The 17671-nt window shown below is 39.3% G+C and overlaps 1 protein-coding gene across 4 annotated transcripts in view; it reads left to right on the top strand.

Annotated features, from left to right (window-relative positions):
• The first annotated feature begins 5696 nt into the window (after nt 1-5696).
• Nucleotides 5697-17671, top strand: part of LOC132380011 (zinc transporter ZIP11-like) — a 795493-nt gene continuing 783518 nt past the window's right edge. For 3 of the 4 annotated variants that reach the window (XM_059948461.1, XM_059948456.1, XM_059948455.1), the window contains exon 1: nt 5697-5865. In XM_059948461.1, the coding sequence (XP_059804444.1) occupies nt 5758-5865 (108 nt within the window). In that variant the 5' untranslated portion in view covers nt 5697-5757. The remainder of the gene's footprint in view (nt 5866-17671) is intronic. The other variant, XM_059948460.1, reaches the window with a different exon arrangement.

Genomic DNA, 17671 nt, shown 5'->3' with positions numbered 1-17671 from the left:
TGCACTTTGAAGAACAATAGGGGAATCATCCATGTCTTGGCCAATACTTTATTCCAACTCGAGAGTACTAAAGCAGATTATCTTGCCATTATCATAACTGTGTTTGAAAGAAATTGCTGTACACAAGTTGGCTACTTCATTTGCTACATTACATTTAAACAGACATTTCCAAAAGAACTGCTACTTTGAGATATTCTGAAAGAGCCCCAAAAATAATAGACGAATACAAACTTTTAGATTTTCAGTGGGTCTAAGTACTCATAAACAAATTATGCTGAACCAGAACGCTATTGTTAGACGAACAGGCCAAAGCTGTGTCAGAGTCATAGAATAATAGAGCACAGAAACCAACCAAGATGTCCACTTAAGCTAGTCCTATTAGCCCAAGTTTCAACCATATCCCTCTAAAACTCCTCTATCCATATACCGGTCCAAGTGTCTTTTCAATATTGTTATTTTAGCTGCTTCAACCAATTCCTCCGGCAGCCTATTTCATATATGCAATAGCCTTTGTGTGAAGATGCCACCCTTCAGGTTTATTTTAAATCTTTATCCTTTCTTCTTCAATCAGTGCCCTTTAGTTGTTGATTCTTTTTCCCTGGGAAAATAATTTCTTCATTGATCATATTGATGCCCCTCATAATTTTATAAATCACGTCTCATGTTTATATATCAAGGGCAATGTAACGAGGGGGATTTCAATATGCAAGTTGATTGGGAAATTCAGATTGGTGCTGGATCACAAGAGGGGGAATTTCTAGAATGCTTAAGAGATGGCTTTGAGAAGGCTTAAGAGAAGGATCATGGTTGAGCCCACTAGGGGTTCAGCTGTTTTGGATTGGGTGTTGTGCAATGAACTGGAATTGATTAGAGTTTAAGATATAGGAATCCTCTGGGACCAGTGATCACAATATGATAGAATTCACTCTGCAATTTAAGAAGGAGAAGCTAAAATCTGATGTATTAAAGTGGAGTAAAGGGAATTACAGAGGCATGAGAGAAGAGTTGGCCAAAATTGATTGGATGGGAACACTAGCAGAACAGTAGCAGAACAGCAAGGGCTGGAATTTCTGGGAGCAATTCTGAAGGCGCAGGATATATACATCCCAAAGAAGAAGTATTCTAAAGGCAGAAGGACACAACTGTGGCTGACAAGAGAAGTCAAAGTCAACATTAAAATACAAGGAGAGGTCATAAAATAGAGCAAAATTTAGCGAAAGTTAGAGGATTAGGAAGCTTTTAAAAACCAAAAGAAGAGGACTAAATAAGTCATAAGGAAGGAAAAATGGTATATGAAGGTAAGCTAGCCAATAATATTGTTGAGGATACCAAAAGACTCTTCAGATATATAAAGTGTAAAAGAGAGGCAAGAGTTGATAATAGAGCACTGAAAAATGATGCTGGAAAGGTAGTAATGGGGGAGAAGGAAGTGGCAGATGAACTGAGTAAGTATTTTGCATCAGTCTTCACTGTGGAAAACATCAGCAGTAAGCGGAAGATCTAATGTGTCAGTGGGCAGAAGTGTGTGAAGTTGCCATTACTGGAGCAAAGGTTCTGGGGAAACTGAAAAGTCTGAAGGTAGATAAGTCACCTGGACCATATGGTGTATACTCCTGGGTTTTGAAAGAGGTGGCTGAAAAGATTGTGGAGACATTAGTAATGAACTTTCAAGATTCAATTGATTCTGGAATGGTTCCGGAGGACTGGAAAATTGCAAATGTCACTGCACTCCTCATGAAGGGAAAGAGGCAGAAGAAAGAAACTCTTGGCCAGTTAGTCTGACCTCAATGGTTGGGAAGACGTTGCAGTCGATTGTTAAGGTTGTGGATTTTGAGGTACTTGGAGGCACATGATAAAATCAGCTGTAGTCAGCATGGTTTCCTCAAGGGAAGATCTTGCTTAACATGTATGCTGGAAATCTTTGAAGAAATAGCAAGCAGATTAATCAAAGGAGAATTGGTGGATGTTGTGTATTTGGATTTTCAGAAGATCTTTGACAAGGTGCTACATATGAGGCTGCTTAACAAATTAAGAGCCCATGGTATAACAGGAAAGATATTAGCGTGGATAGAGTTTTGGCTGATTGGCAGGAGGTAAAGAGTGGGAATAAAGGGAGCCTTTTTGGTTGGCTGCTGGACTGGTGGTGTTCCACAGGGGTTTGTGATGAGACTCTTTGTTTATGTTATATGTCAATGGAATTTATGTTATATGGAATTTATGGCTTTGTGGCCAAGTTTGTAGATGACACCAAGATAGGTGGTGGGGCAAGTAGTGTTGAGAAATTGGAGGCTGCAGAAAAAACTTAGACAGGTTAGGAGAGTGGGCAAAGAGGTAGCAGATGGAATACAATGTTGGGAAGTGTATGGTCATGCATTTTGGTAGAAGAAATAAATGTGTAAACTATTTTCTAAACTTGGAGAGAAAATTCAAAAATCTGAGGTGGGAAGATTCCCTGAAGGTTAATTTGCAGGTTGAGGAAGGCTAATGCGATGTTAGCATTCACTTCAAGAGGACTAGAATATAAAAGCAAGGATGTAATGCTGAGGCTTTATAAAGCACTGGTGAGGCCTCACTTGGGGTATTGTGAGCAGTTATGCTTGGATGTGCTAACATTTGAGAGGGTTCAATGCAGGTTCATGAAATTGATTCCAGAATTGAAAAGCTTATCATATGAGAAGCTTTGGTGGCTCTGGGCCTGTGCTCACTGGAATTCAGAAGAATGAGGAGTGACCTCATTGAAACCTATTGAATGGTGAAAGTCCTCGATCAAGTGGATGTCAAGGGAGGTTGTTTCCTATGGTCTAAGACCAGAAGACAGTGCCTTAGAATAGAGCGGTGTCCTTTTAGAATGAAGAGGAGGAGGAATTTATTTAGCCATAGAGTGGTGAATCTGTGCAATTTGTTGCCACAGGGAGCTGTGGAGGCCAAATCTTGGCTATATTTAAGGCAGAGGTTGATAGATTCTTGATTGTTCAGGACCTGAAGCGATACAGGGAGAAGGCAGAAGACTGAGGCTGAGAGGGAAAGTGGTTCAACAGACCGAAGAGCTTAGGTCAGAGGCCATAGACCACAGACCATAGAGCTCAGGCCAGTGACCATAGACAACAGACAGCAGAGCACAGACTGTAGAACATAGGTTAGAGCCCATAGACTACAGACTGTAGAGCTTTGGCCAGAGACCATAGACCATGAAATAGTGTAGACTCGAGGGGCCAAATGGCCTAATTCTGCTCCAATATCTTATGGTCTTCTATGCTCCAATGTATAAAGTCCTATCCTGCTCAATCTCTCTCTAAAACTCAGATTTTCAAGTCCTGGCAATGTTTTCAGATATCTTTCTTGCATTCTTCCCAACTTACTGATATCTTCCCTGTAACAGGGTAATAGTAACTATATACGGTACTCTAGGTGTGACCTCACTGATGTCTGATGCAACTGCAATATAATGTCCCAACTCCTATATCAATGTGCTGATTGACAAAGCAGGTATCAAATGACTTCTTCACCTGTCTACCAGTGACACCATTTTCAGGAAACTATGTACATACATGCTAATTCCCTCGGTTCTACAAAACTCCCTGCAGCCCTGTCATTCATTGAGAAAGTCCTGGTTTGACTTCCAAGATCACAGCGGTGGCTTACAGGTGGATGCTAAAACAGGACTTAAAGCAGTTTATGACATGACAGCATAACGTAGACAAAGGTGTGGACAGATGATCCAGAGTGTGGTGGGGCTTCCATGTTCAGAATGCAAAAGTTAGTGCTTTTCTCAATATATATGACAGGAGTTCAGATCTCAAATCGGAGTTAACAAGGACACCAAGATAATGAATGGACTCCTTCATTAGAATTTATCTCTGAATAACACAAAGATGGCTGAAACATGGAGGAGGATGAGGAGTTTGGAGACACATTGCAAAAGATTGCAATAATTAGGTAGCATTCATGAAATGAGGGACTGTGTAGAAATTGATGGTGAAGGGGAAGAAGCTGTTCCTAAAGTGTTGAGTTGTGGGCCTTCATGCTCCTGTGCCTCCTCCCTGATGGTAAGAATGAGAAGACTATGTGCCAGATAGTGAGACTTCTTTAATGATGGACACCACTTTCTCGATGCGTCACCTTTTGACGATGTCCTTGATGTTGAAGATGCTAGTGTTTGTGATGAAATTGTTCATTCATTCATTACGTGCCGTGTCGTATGACGTGTGCGGTCATTGTCTTTCCATGACCATGGCTGTCCTTGGCAAATTTTTCTACAGAAGGGCTTGCCATTGCCGCCTTCTGGGCAGGGTCTTTGCAAAATGGGCTCTCCAGAGATTGCTTGCCTGATGACAGTGGTGGTATAACCAGGACTTGTGGTGCTCTTATGGCCATCCTCCACTTCTCCCATCGCTTCACATGATGCTGATCGGGGGCTAAGCAGGTGCTATACACCTTGCCCAGGGATGGCCTGAAGGCTAGCAGAGGGAAGAACCACCTTTGGCAGAGACTCTCTCCACCCGGCCACCCTTTTTGATTAAATAAATTGACAAGAGAGTGGAGCATGGCATACAAAAAATGACTATAGGATTGGAGCCAAACTGGATAACTGAACAGGAATTACAATGGATAAATCTGAGATTGAAACTAACAGGTGTGTGGGAATTCAGTTGATGTATTTCGATATTCATTGTGCTTTTGATAAGATTAAAGATTATTAAACAAAATTGATTCTCATGTGAGGACAATTACTAACATGGACTGAAAACTAATTAAGAAAAACAAAAAAACAAAGATTATGAGATTATAAAACAAAGAGTATGCTGGTCATTGCCACAGGGTTCATTGCTGGGGTCCCCCGCCTGTTCAGAACGTTTCTCAATAATTTGTAGGGAAGGAAGGTGCGTGATATATTTAAGTTTCATGATAACACACAGGAGGGAACTGAATACGCTATTTTTTTGGGACTGAAAAGATTGCATGTCCACCCAGGCGCACTTCCAAGCACTTGACAAATAAGCAAGCAGTAGAAACCTGTGACAAGGTAGATCCGGTCCAGAAATTATAAAGTTGCGGGAAGATTTGTGTGAGTTGGGAAAATACTTTGGTGCTCGATATAAATCCAGTTTCAATGCATCAAACCACGGTTTATAGTTCGAACTGAAGAAATTGATTATAATCAATTGTTCAAATATATGGGTATTTTTACTTAGCACTAATATAGCAAATTTCCACGGTTCATTGAATGTTGCATTATATATTAAAACTATATTTAATTGTTTTAATTTAGTCATGATGATATTTTAAAACTATTTCATGAATTGCAAAATGCGGTAAAGTGGCTTATCTGAATTTTGTGACCTGCAAGGCGAAGCAATTGGAAACTGGAGCAAAAGAAAATCGCCATCAGCGTAAACAGTAGCATTTACAGCGTAATGTTTGACTGCAGAATGAATTTGCCTTAAAACATCAGTGTTGGATTGCAACATGACACCTCTTACAAAATTAATTAAATCCTTTTTTTCAGCAAAGCGCATACGAAGACGGAACTAAGAAGCTCTCTCTGAATGAAATCGCTGGATATGGGGATTGCTACACGTGAGCCAGTGGACGCCGGTTTGATAGACAGGCGTTGTGCCCTATGAGGCTAGTAGCGTCCTTTGTACGCGGCTTGCCATTGGATGCAGTCGGTGCTGTTTAGCCAAGCGCGGCGTGGCTGGGAAGTGGCGGATGCGGAAGTGAGTGGAGTTGGGCTGGTTGGAGTCCAGGGAGAGCGAGATGATTGAGGGCTGGAGTCCGGTGCTGCAAACCTTACTCGGGACCTTTTTCACTTGGGGTCTCACCGCTGCCGGGGCTGCTCTGGTGTTCATCTTTGCACAGGGGCAGGTTGGTACTTGTGGACATTTTGTGTACCAATTTGAATTTATGTGAATGAAATCATAACCGCTCTGTCCTCTATTATACATGCTTAAACATCCAGCTTTGATTCAAAGGTTTGAACAACATATGAAAGATTAAACGTCAAATAACATGATTAATATTTACGGAAGCAGGACGAGTCGAATCCAGCCAATTATTGCCCCATAGAGTCCTCCAGTTCTCAGTAAAGTCTGAAAGGTGTCACTGTCAGTTGCACCTGGTTACGCAAGCTCCAGTATTCATTGAGACTCCTTTCGGTTGTGGTTGGCGCACTTGGCCTCAGATATCATTTCAACCTCTTAAGAAATTAATTTCAGAAACAAAGCAGATAGTGTTGGAAACGTTCAGTGGAGTTGCAATTGGTTTATTATTGTTTTATGTACGGAGATACTGTGAGAAGTCCGTCTTGCACACTGTTCAAAGCATTACACAGTGCATTGAGGTAGCACAATTTAAAACAACAGCGCCAGATTAAAGCTACAGAGTAAGTTCGGTGTAGGTAGGCAATAAGGTCCAATATCATGCTGAGGTAGATTGTGAGATCAAAGTCTAATTGATTATACTAGGGAACTACTTAATAGTTTTATAACAGCGGGGTAGAAGCTGTCCTTGAGCATGGTGGTATGCACTTTCAGGCTTTATACAGAAGTTTTGAGAGTTTTGTTTTAAATTTCAAATGTGCAAATTTATTTTGGTTTTAATTTAGAATATAGAACAATACTGTACAGGAACAGACAAGATAATCTGCAGATACTGAAAATCCAAGCAATGCACACAATGCTGGAGGAACTCAGCAGGCCAGGCAACATCCATAGAAAAAAGTATAGTTGACGTTTTGGGCCGAGACCCTTCTGCTGGACTTTCTGTCCGAAGCGTCGACTATACTTTTTCCCATAGATGCTGTCTGGCCTGCTGAGTTCCTCAAGCATTTCATATCTGTACAGGAACAGGATCTATACCAATGATGATATAGAATGTAACCCTTTACTCCAACATAGCCCTCTGCTTTTCTTACATTCATGTACCTATCTAAGAGTCACTTAAGTGTCCCTAATGTATCTGCCTCTACCACCACCTCTGGTAGCATGTTCCATGCAGATCCCATTCTCTGCCACCTACCTCCCCCATATTTTTCTACCAGTACCTTAAAGATATATCCCTTTTATTAGCCGTTTCTGTCCTGGGGCCTTCATTGTGTTAAAGCAGCTCATCTACTTTCTCTTCCATCACCTCTTTACAGGTTTGGATCACGTTCACAATACCTGACTCAGTCACTGCACCAACCAACTCACAACAAGAAATTTCACTTTTGTTTTTTCCTCCCCTTGTTCTTTGAATTAATGTTTCCCAAATATGCTGGACTAATTAAGCTAATGCATCTTAATACCTTTGGCCTGTACATTGTCCATATTCTTACATTATCTGCATGTTCAAGTGTCAAGTGGTTTATTGTAATTTTAACTACATGTACAGTTGAAGTCAGAAGTTTACATACACCTTAGACAAATACATTTAAACTCAGTTTTTCACAATTCTTGACATTTAATCCTAGTAAACATTTCCTGTCTTGGGTCAGTTAGGATCACTATTTTATTTTAAGAATGTGAAATGTCAGAATAATAGTAGAGAGAATGGTTTATTTCAGCTTTTATTTCTTTCATCACTTTCCCGGTGGGTCAGAAGTTTGCATACACTTTGTTAGTATTTGGTAGCATTGCCTTTAAATTGTTTAACTTGGGTCAAACGGTTTGGGTAGCCTTCCACAAGCTTCTCACAGTAATTTGCTGGAATTTTGTTCCATTCCTCCAGACAGAACCGGTGTAACTGAGTCAGATTTGTAGGCCTCCTCTCACACACGCTTTTTCAGTTCTGTCCACAAATTTTCTATCAGATTGAGGTCAGGGCTTTGTGATGGCCACTCCAATACCTTGGAGGTATGCTTGGGGGGGGGGGGGGAGGAATTGTCCATTTGGAAGATCCATTTGCGACTGAGCTTTAACTTCCTGGCTGATGTCTTGAGATGTTGCTTCAATATATCCACATAATTTTCCTTCCTCATGATGCCATCTATTTTGTGAAGTGCACCAGTCCCTCCTGCAGCAAAGCACCCCCTCAACATGATGCTGCCACCCCTATGCTTCACGGTTGGGATGGTGTTCTTTAGCTTGCAAGCCTCACCATTTTTCCTCCAAACATAACGATGGTCATTATGGCCAAACAGTTCAATTTTTGTTTCATCAGACCAGAGGACATTTCTCCAAAAAGTAAGATCTTTGCCCCCATGTGCACTTGCAAACTGTAGTCTGGTTTTTTTATGGCTGTTTTGGAGCAGTGGCTTCTTCCTTGCTGAGCAGCCTTTCAGGTTATGTCAATATAGGACTCGTTTTACTGTGGATATAAATAATCGTCTACCTGTTTCCTCCAGTATCTTCACAAGGTCCTTTGCTATTGTTCTGGAATTGATTTGCACTTTTTGCACGAAAGTACGTTCACCTCTAGGAGACAGAATGCGTCTCCATCCTGAGCGGTATGACGGCTGCATGGTCCCGTGGTGTTTATACTTGCGTACTATTGTTTGTACAGATGAACGTGGTACCTTCAGGCATTTGGAAATTGGTCCCAAGGATGAACCAGGCTTGACATTTTCTGACCTCAATCTGATCGGAAATTTGTGGGCAGAATTGAAAAAGCAAGGAGGCCTACAAACCTGACTCAGTTACACCAGTTCTGTCTGGAGGAATGGAACAAAATTCCAGCAACTTACTGTGAGAAGCTTGTGGAAGGCTACCCAAAACGTTTGACCCAAGTTAAACAGTTTAAAGGCAATGCTACCAAATACTAACAAAGTGTATGCAAACTTCTGACCCACCGGGAAAGTGATGAAAGAAATAAAAGCTGAAATCAACCATTCTCTCTGCTATTATTCTGACATTTCACATTCTTAAAATAGTGATCCTAACTGACCTAAGACAGAGAATGTTTTCTAGGATTAAATGTCAGGAATTGTGAAAAACTGAGTTTAAATGTATTTGGTTAAGGTGTATGTAAACTTCTGACTTCAACTGTATATCACCATATAATGTATGTAGGAGCAAACCAGGTTGTAAAGCACATTAATACACATAACACACTTACCATGTGATAACTTATGAAGGCAAGGATAAAATCTACAGATTTATCACACATAAATAACAGGCTAAAGTGCATTAATGTTAACAATTGTAAAGTATGGAACAGATCAACCAGTAACACTTCAAATATGATGCAGCCAGGAGTTCAAAACCCTCATGCCTGGAGAAAGAAACTGTTTCTTATTGTAACCGTTCTCATTTTTATGCATCACAGTCTCCTGCCTGATGGTAGAAAGTCAAGGAGGATGCTGGATGGACGGGTGGGATCCTTAGTAACACGAAGGGCCCTGCATATGCAGTTCTCTGTTGAGTGTCCTCGATGGATGGTAGGGAGACCCCTATGATCCTCTCAGCTGCTCTCACAGTCCTTTGTGGGGACTTCTGGTCTGATGCTCGACTGCTCCCATACCAGACGGAGATGCAACTTGTCAGGACGCTCTCAATGTGTCGATCTGCCTGTCCACCAGAGGCCATTAGGTTCAGACCCGGGGAATAACTGTACAACACAGTTTACTGAACAGTACACACTCTTTATTAGCAATCTTGTGTTGTTCAGTTGACAAATCAGAGTCCCCGCTCTCAGAGCCTGGGAAAATCTGCAGTCAAGAGAGCCCCCAGGTATGGTCTGGGCTGCTGATACATATTCGTTATCACATACATACTTTGATAAATGTAGACAGAGAAGCTTTCTCATGAAACAAGCACTTCTTTGTTCATACATTATTCTCACACACGACTTGTTAAGCTGCCAGTAAGTAAATTAAGTTTTAGCCCTTTTAATTCTGCATATAATTCCTCAGATGGTGGACCTGTAAATGGCAGTTAAGATGGAGGGATGGGAGCCTAGCTTGCCTCAGTCTTTTTAGGAAGTGCAGGTGCTGCTGTGCCTTCTTGGACAGGGAGGAGATATTGAGGGACCAGGTGAGGTCATTTGTGATGTGCACTCCCAGGAACTTGATGTGTTTAACTCACTCCACAGAGGAGCCATGTATTCACACAGAGAGAGGGGAATGGTTTGTCTGCACCTTCCTGAAGTCCACAATGATTTGCTTTGTCTTCTCCACATTCAGGCTTAGGTTGTTCTTTTCACACCAATCCACCAGCTGCTCTACTTCCCCTCTGTACTGCATCTTGTCATCGTTCTTGATAAGGCAAACTTTTGTGTCATCCGCAAACTTGATGACACAGTTTGAGCTGGATCTTCGACACAGTAACGGGTCAGCAGTGTGAACAGCAGTGGGCTGAGCACCCAGTCTTGGAGTGCTAGTGCTCAGCGTAATGGGACATGAGACACTGTTGCCCACACGGACTGTCTGTGTTAAGAAGTCTAGTTTCCAATTACAGAGGGAGGTGTTGAAACCCAGTGAGCACGGTATCCCCTCCAATTTCTGGGGTATGATGGTGTTGAACACTGAACTGAAGTCTATAAGCAGCAGTCTGGCTTATGAGACCCAATTTTCCAGATGGGACAGGACAGAGAGGGAGGAACAGGCTATTGCATCAGCATTGAATCAATCTGAGTGATAAGCAAACTGGAAAGGATCTGGCGTAACCGGGAGAAAGGCTTTAATGTGCTCCATGAGCAGCCACTCAAAGCATTTCATAATGGTTGATCTTAATGCCACTGGATGATAGTCATTTAGGCAAGTTACTGTCAACTTCTTTGGCACTGGAATGATGGTTGCTGCCTTGAAAACCGAGGGGACAATGGATTGTTCTAGAGAGATGTTGAATCATGTGTCTATCTCAGAGAATCTTAAATATCCTTATAAATATCTGCCTTTACCACCACACCTAACAGTGCATTCTCAGCTCTCAGCACTTTAAAAATAAAAATCCTGTACATCTCCTTTGAACTCCCATCTTGTCTTAATTTTTTTTGACCAGGGTGGGGGGGGGGGGGGGAGTTGCCAGCTGTCTACTCTTCAGCCTTTTCCTAAATCTTCTGTCTGCTTCTGTAGCTCTGGAGAAATCAACTCTTGTTTATCCATTCCTAGTTTATTGTTAATTTTCAGAGATGGAGTAAAAGTGACTGTTTTTGATATCAATGTTAAATTTGATTTTAGTCAAGTAGCTAAGTAAGGGGAAAAGTTTTTCACAGGCTTGAGACATGGCTCATGCACAGGTCTTTGGGGTCCAATCAATTCAGCCCTGTGATATTGTTGCAGAAGATCTTTTCCAGGGGTCCAATAATCTTCAGCTGCTTCATCAATGATCTTAACTCCAGCATGCTCAAATGTGTAGATGTTTGTTGATACAGTGGAATCCGGTGAATTGGGACACATTGGAACCAGTACAGCTTTCCCCTTGGTTATGTGAAATCTTTAACGACGCATTTGCTAAGAAGAGATTACCTCAGTCTTTTTATGAAGCTACTATCTCTCTAATTCTTAAAAAAGATAAAGATCCTACTCTATGTACATCTTATCGCCCTATATCACTGTTAAATGTAGATTCTAAGATTCTTACAAAAATTTTAGCCACTAGATTAGAAAAGGTATTACCAAAGATTATTTCAGAAGATCAAACTGGTTTCATTAAGAATCGGTATTCTTTTTTTAATGTTAGAAAATTGATTAATATAATTCATACTTCATCACCCACAGTCCCAGAATGTGTTATCTCATTAGATGCTGAAAAAGCCTTTGATAGAGTTGAATGGACATATTTATTTAATGCTTTGAGAAATTTTAATTTTAGTCCTAATTTTATATCATGGATTAAACTAATATACTATAAACCTGTTGCTTCTGTTCTTACAAATAATTATAGATCCTCCTTTTTTCAATTATCTCGTGGTACGAGACAAGGTTGTCCTTTAAGTCCTTTATTATTTAATATTGCGTTAGAACCTTTAGCCATTGCTATTCGTGAATCTCCTAATATTTTTGGTATTACTCGTAATGAGAAATTATATAAATTATCACTCTATGCTGATGATTTGCTGTTATATATTTCTGATCTTGATAGATCTATTCCCACTATTTTATCCTTGTTGGCTCAATTTGGTAGTTTTTCTGGTTACAAATTAAACTTAGATAAGAGTGAATTATTCCCTTTAAATGCGCAAACTTTATTGAATGACAGGATTCCATTTAAAGTTGTTACTGATAATTTTACCAATTTAGGTATAAAAATCACCAAGAAATATAAAGATTTATTTAGATTGAATTTTTTACCTATGCTTCTTCAAATACAACATCTTACTACAAGATGGTCTCCCTTATTCTTATCATTAGTTGGTCGGATTAATGCTATTAAAATGATGATTTTACCGAAATTTTTATACTTATTTCAAGCCTTACCAATTTTTATTCCTAAATCCTTTTTTGACAACATTGATTCAAAAATTTCCTAATTTGTGTGGCAAAACAAAAACCCTAGGTTAAGTAAAAGGCAATTACAAAAATCTAAAAAAGATGGTGGTTTAGCTTTGCCTAATTTTAGATTTTATTATTGGGCGAATAATATTCGTAATCTAACGTATTGGAAATTGGATTTGGACTCATTATTGTGTCCGCAGTGGGTAAATTTGGAATGCAATGAAGTAAAAGGATATTCTTTATTCTCTGTTCTTGGTTCTTCTCTTCCTGCTGATTTAGTTAAATTTAATAAACAGATATCTAATCCTGTTATTAAACACACATTACGAATTTGGTTTCAATTTCGGAAATTCTTTACTTTGAAAAACTTTGTGCTTGATAGCCCTATTTTATTTAATTTTTTCTTTAAACCTTCCTTGACAGATCAAGCCTTTAGCATATGGAAAAGGAAAGGTATAAAATGTTTTCGTGACCTTTTTTTTGAAGGTACTTTGATGTCTTTTGACCAACTTTCCAATAAATTTAAATTACCTAAATCTAATTTCTTCAGATATTTACAAATTAGAAATTTTTTACATAAAGTTTTACCATCTTTTCCCAACTCAACTTCAACGGATTTCTCAGATTTGATTTTTACCTTAAATCCTTGTCAGAAGGGATTAGTTGCTTTTATTTACAACATGATTATGAAGATACAACCAGAAATGTCTGATAGAATTAAACAACAATGGGAAAAAGAACCTCGCTATAATATACCAACAGATAAATGGGAAAAATTTTTACAAATGGTTAATTCTTCTTCTATATGTGCTAAACATGCTTTAATACAATTTAAAATTGTACATAGAGCTTATATGTCTAAAGATAAACTTGCTCGATTTTATTCTCATATTAACCCTCAATGTGATAGATGTCATTCAGAAGTGGCTTCACTGACCCATATGTTTTGGTCATGTCCTACTTTACATAATTATTGGAAGGACATATTCGTTACCATTTCCTCAATTTGGAACATTGATTTACAACCTAACTTTATTACTGCAATCTTTGGTATACCAAATGAGGATGGTAATCAGTTTTCTCCTTCAATCAGACGAATGATTGCTTTTGTAACATTAATGGCCAGAAGGTCTATATTACAAAATTGGAAAGAAGTAAACCCTCCTACCACGTCTCAGTGGCTTTTTCAAACTGTTTCTTATCTGAGTTTGGAAAAAATTAGGAGCACAATTTTTGACTCGTCAATTAAAATTGAAGAAACTTGGGGACCGTTCATCCGACATTTTCATGTGAATTAATTTGGCCTTTCCTAGACCTTCTCTTTGTTTATTCTTGTTCAGGTATGGAGTTCCGGAGTTCTTTGACACTATCATATACTTATAAACTGTTATTATTGGCCATGTTAGTTTTAGTTTAGTGCTTGTTTCATATATATATTTTCTTTCACACATTTTAAATTTTTTTTTTCTTTTTCTTTGGATGATTAGTTTTGTTTTTTTTTCATATATAATTATATAGACTTGATTAATGTACTTTTTTGTTGTTGATGTTTAATAGGATATTATTATCCTATTATTAATGTAATCTTAAGTCTATTGTATTCATAACCTATTCATTATTTTGTTATGTTTTTTTTATATTTATATGAAACTCAATAAAAAGATTGAAAAAGAAAGAAAGGAACCAGTACATTTGGCCCAATTAAGCGGCTGCCCAAATTATGGAAATAGTTTAAAAAGGGCAAACTTCCATTTAGCCAAGAAACTTATTATGTACTACAGTACTATAAGAGTGTATTAGTTTCTAAGAGTTATTGATTGGAGGAATTCATCAGTGCATGCTGCAATGGTCCTTTGACTGTAAATGAACAAAATCAGCGCAGACACCTCAGGTAATTTTGTTGGCTGATGTCAAATCTTTTCGTGGTATCCTGGCAAAGGTCTGAAATCTTTTAAAGTCAGAATTATCAAAAATATCTTTTTGATTTGACAGCTGTTGCTCAGATCGATAGCATAATGCAAGCTGTTTAAGCACTGTTCGCTGTGAGCACGATGTGGTGTCTAATAGCCACACAAGTGCATGCTACTGACACTGGTTCGAAACTGTCCGGCAACATTCTTATGTCCCAATTAAATGGCTAACTAAACAAAGGAAATCATAGCGATTTTCTCAATTAGTTTTGTTTTTTAACCATTGTCTAAAGTAAGCCGCTACCCTGATTAATTGATGGTGTAATTAACTGGAATCCACTGTAATTATATTGTACTTACTACCCATTACACCACTGGTGTTTAGGTTCTCTGTCTCTGCTGCTGTTCAGTACGTTCTTCTTCATGTCAGTAGCTTCCTCTCAGTTTTCACTACTGTCAATGATGCAAGTCTCAGGTGGAGATTCAGGAATACCATTACATTCAGATGTAGAAGGATTCTTCATTGCTGTTTCCATAACAATTCTGTTTGACCAGTCAGGGTTGTTAGCCCTGAGATGAATCTCCAAATGCGGAGGAATGGTGGACCATTCTTAGTCTGGTTTCTACCTTTTGGACCTTTTTGGCATGGGTGACCGAGCCAAGAGCCAAAGCATAAAGCTCTGTCTCTAGCCAACATGGATTGTTGGATCTTTGTGGTCGTCTTGGAAACTCCCTGGTCGCATTGTGTTCAGGATCATGTGTCCCTCCGTGTGTAATGATATATCTAAGGATTCGATTTGAGGGTAGGTCATAGAGTGGGCTGTTTTGCTGTGAGTGATCCCTGTCACCTATTTTCTGCAAGGTGCTGTACACTGGAAATGTGTTGGAACTTTCACCACTTGCCTGAAAGAATGCAGCTCCAATTGCCTTCAACCTTGATGAAATAACCCTTTTCATCAGTATCCTGCCTTCTATACTGAGCTTCCTCTCCCACCATCACTACTGCTGGTTAAATTAAAATGCACTTTGGTTACTTGCTCTCCTAATCTTCCCAACTTTCCTCTTCAGAGGAAAAGGGCAGAACACAAGTGAGTGTCTATATCTCTGCATATCTTCCAAGGTCTCATATCATCTGAATTCCATCATATTATCTACCGTCTTTTTCCTCAAGGCAGGGGAGTCCAAGATTAGAGGGCATAGGTTTAGAACAGGCATGGGCAAACTACGGCCTGGGGGCCATATGCGGCCCATTAATCTTTTTAATCCAGCCCGCAGAACTTGATGAAATTATATTAATAAACCTTGTTAACGTTTTTTCCCCGCAGTTCTGCCGCTTTCCCAATAGATGCCGCACTCTATATACATTGACCTTTGTTGAGGTGCAGCGTATTACTCCACATTTGCGCTTTACTCTTTGTTCGGCTCGACCTATTTGTGTGAATAGGCGTTCAGCATCATGAACATCAACAAAGCCAGCCACAGATCCAAGTTAACTGACCAACACCTCAGATCCATCCTGAGAATCGCCACAACAAAACTAAATCCAGACTTTGATGCGCTGGCTAAAAAGGGAGACCAACAACACTGTTCCCACTGAAATTAAAAATAAGTTTCTTTGTTGTGTTATGTAAAAAATGCATTTGAAAATATTTTTTTCAATAAGCCTTACATGTTACATGTCATTTCTGTTAAGTGATGGACATGAGTAGTGCGCAGGTGTACGTACGTTCTCAAAATAAAAAATGCGCTCCAGATCAAATAACGCGCTCTGCATACTGGCGCGCTGTCACTGTTCTGTCCTTGTGCTGGTCGTTGTTGAGTTTTGGCACAGGGGACAATTGAATAAGAAGGAGCAGGACAAGTAGACCTGCATCTCCTACCGTTTTTGAAATAAAGACAGTCAGGAGGAGAGTGATGATGATAATATCTTGAAGGATAACAGAATTTTCAGTGCTTTAAAATAATAACTGTTACTATTAAAAAAAGCTGTATTTTATTCATTTAATTTTCAGTGTTTTAAAAGTCATTTCAATAAATAGCTAAATACCATGGGACTTAAAAGACAGATATTTTGTTGTAATGCATTTGTTCATTTTCAATTGAAATTAAAGCACATGTTTTCTACATATCCCATTTTATTTTATTTTCTCTTATGAGGTGTATTACCAAAACACTCCGTCCATCTGCTCCTGGTCCGGCCCCCCTGTCAAATTTTAGAACCCTTTGTGGCCCTCAAGTCAAAAAGTTTGCCCACCCCTGGTTTAGAATGAGAAGGGGAAAGATTTAAAAGGGACCTGAGGGGTAAGCTTTTCACGCAGAAGGTTGTGCGTATATTGAATGAGCTATCAAAGCAGGTGGTAGAGGTAGGTGAAAGTACAGCATTTAAGACATTTGGACAGGGGCATGGATAGGAAAGGTTGAGGGATATGGATCAGATGTGGGCAAATGGGACCGGTTCAGTTACGCAGCTTGCTTGGAGGGTCTATTATCTGTGCTGTGTAGCTCTTTGCTACATTCTTAGTCTTGTCAGAGGAAAGAGCATTGAAGTTGCTTCTGAAAAGCACTGAAAGTGTCTTTGTCATATGGGGCATGTTGGTTTGAGAAGATGTTTCTCAGGGGCTGTTGATATGAACACATAGTTGTCTTTGCCAGCAATACTTGTATTCAACATAGATAAAAAAAGCTCTCACAAAAGGATTAAAAATAATTATTTTATCAAACTTTGCATGTAAAAAAAAGTAATTGACAAAAAGCTTGTGTGGGACTATGCCAGATTTTCTGTAAGATGCATATCTTATTATTTGTATAGAAAAAAAAACCTGGTATGAATGTCATCTCTTCATGAATCTTATCTCTGGTGACAACCTGTACTGAATTAGGTTGAAATTACAGAGCCTTGCAATGCCATGTTGAGTGCACAAAGCTTTGAGAGTATTTGGAGATGCAGCATAGTAACAGGCCCATCTGGCCTAATGAGCCCATGCCACCCCAATATACCCACGTGAGAAGAAACCGTAGCAAGCTGAGGAAACCCACGTGGTTACGGGAGGGATGTAGAAACTCCTTACAGACAGTGGCAGAATTGAACCCAGGTTGCTGGTACTGTAATAACATTTCATGAACTGCTACACTGCTGACTACTGCCGCCTCTCGGCTATTTTGTGCTGTTATTTTAAGAGCTATAAGTATAATAGTGTAATGATATTGGGGAAATTGAGATCACTGTTAAGTGAGATCACTGTAGTATTAAAGGTTGAGAGGAGGTAGAATTTTTTAAATTCATCCTGGACAGCTCTTGAGTCGGTATATTGATTCATATTTGAGAAGTGGCAATATTAGGTCTAAACCTTGGTAATGTATCCAGGCAGTGATAGGTAATGTCAGTGGAGATCATTTCATAGATGGTGAA

This window comes from Hypanus sabinus, chromosome 23 (assembly GCF_030144855.1).
Source record: "Hypanus sabinus isolate sHypSab1 chromosome 23, sHypSab1.hap1, whole genome shotgun sequence".
Taxonomy (NCBI): domain Eukaryota; kingdom Metazoa; phylum Chordata; class Chondrichthyes; order Myliobatiformes; family Dasyatidae; genus Hypanus; species Hypanus sabinus.
This window is presented reverse-complemented; position numbering and strand designations above follow the sequence as displayed.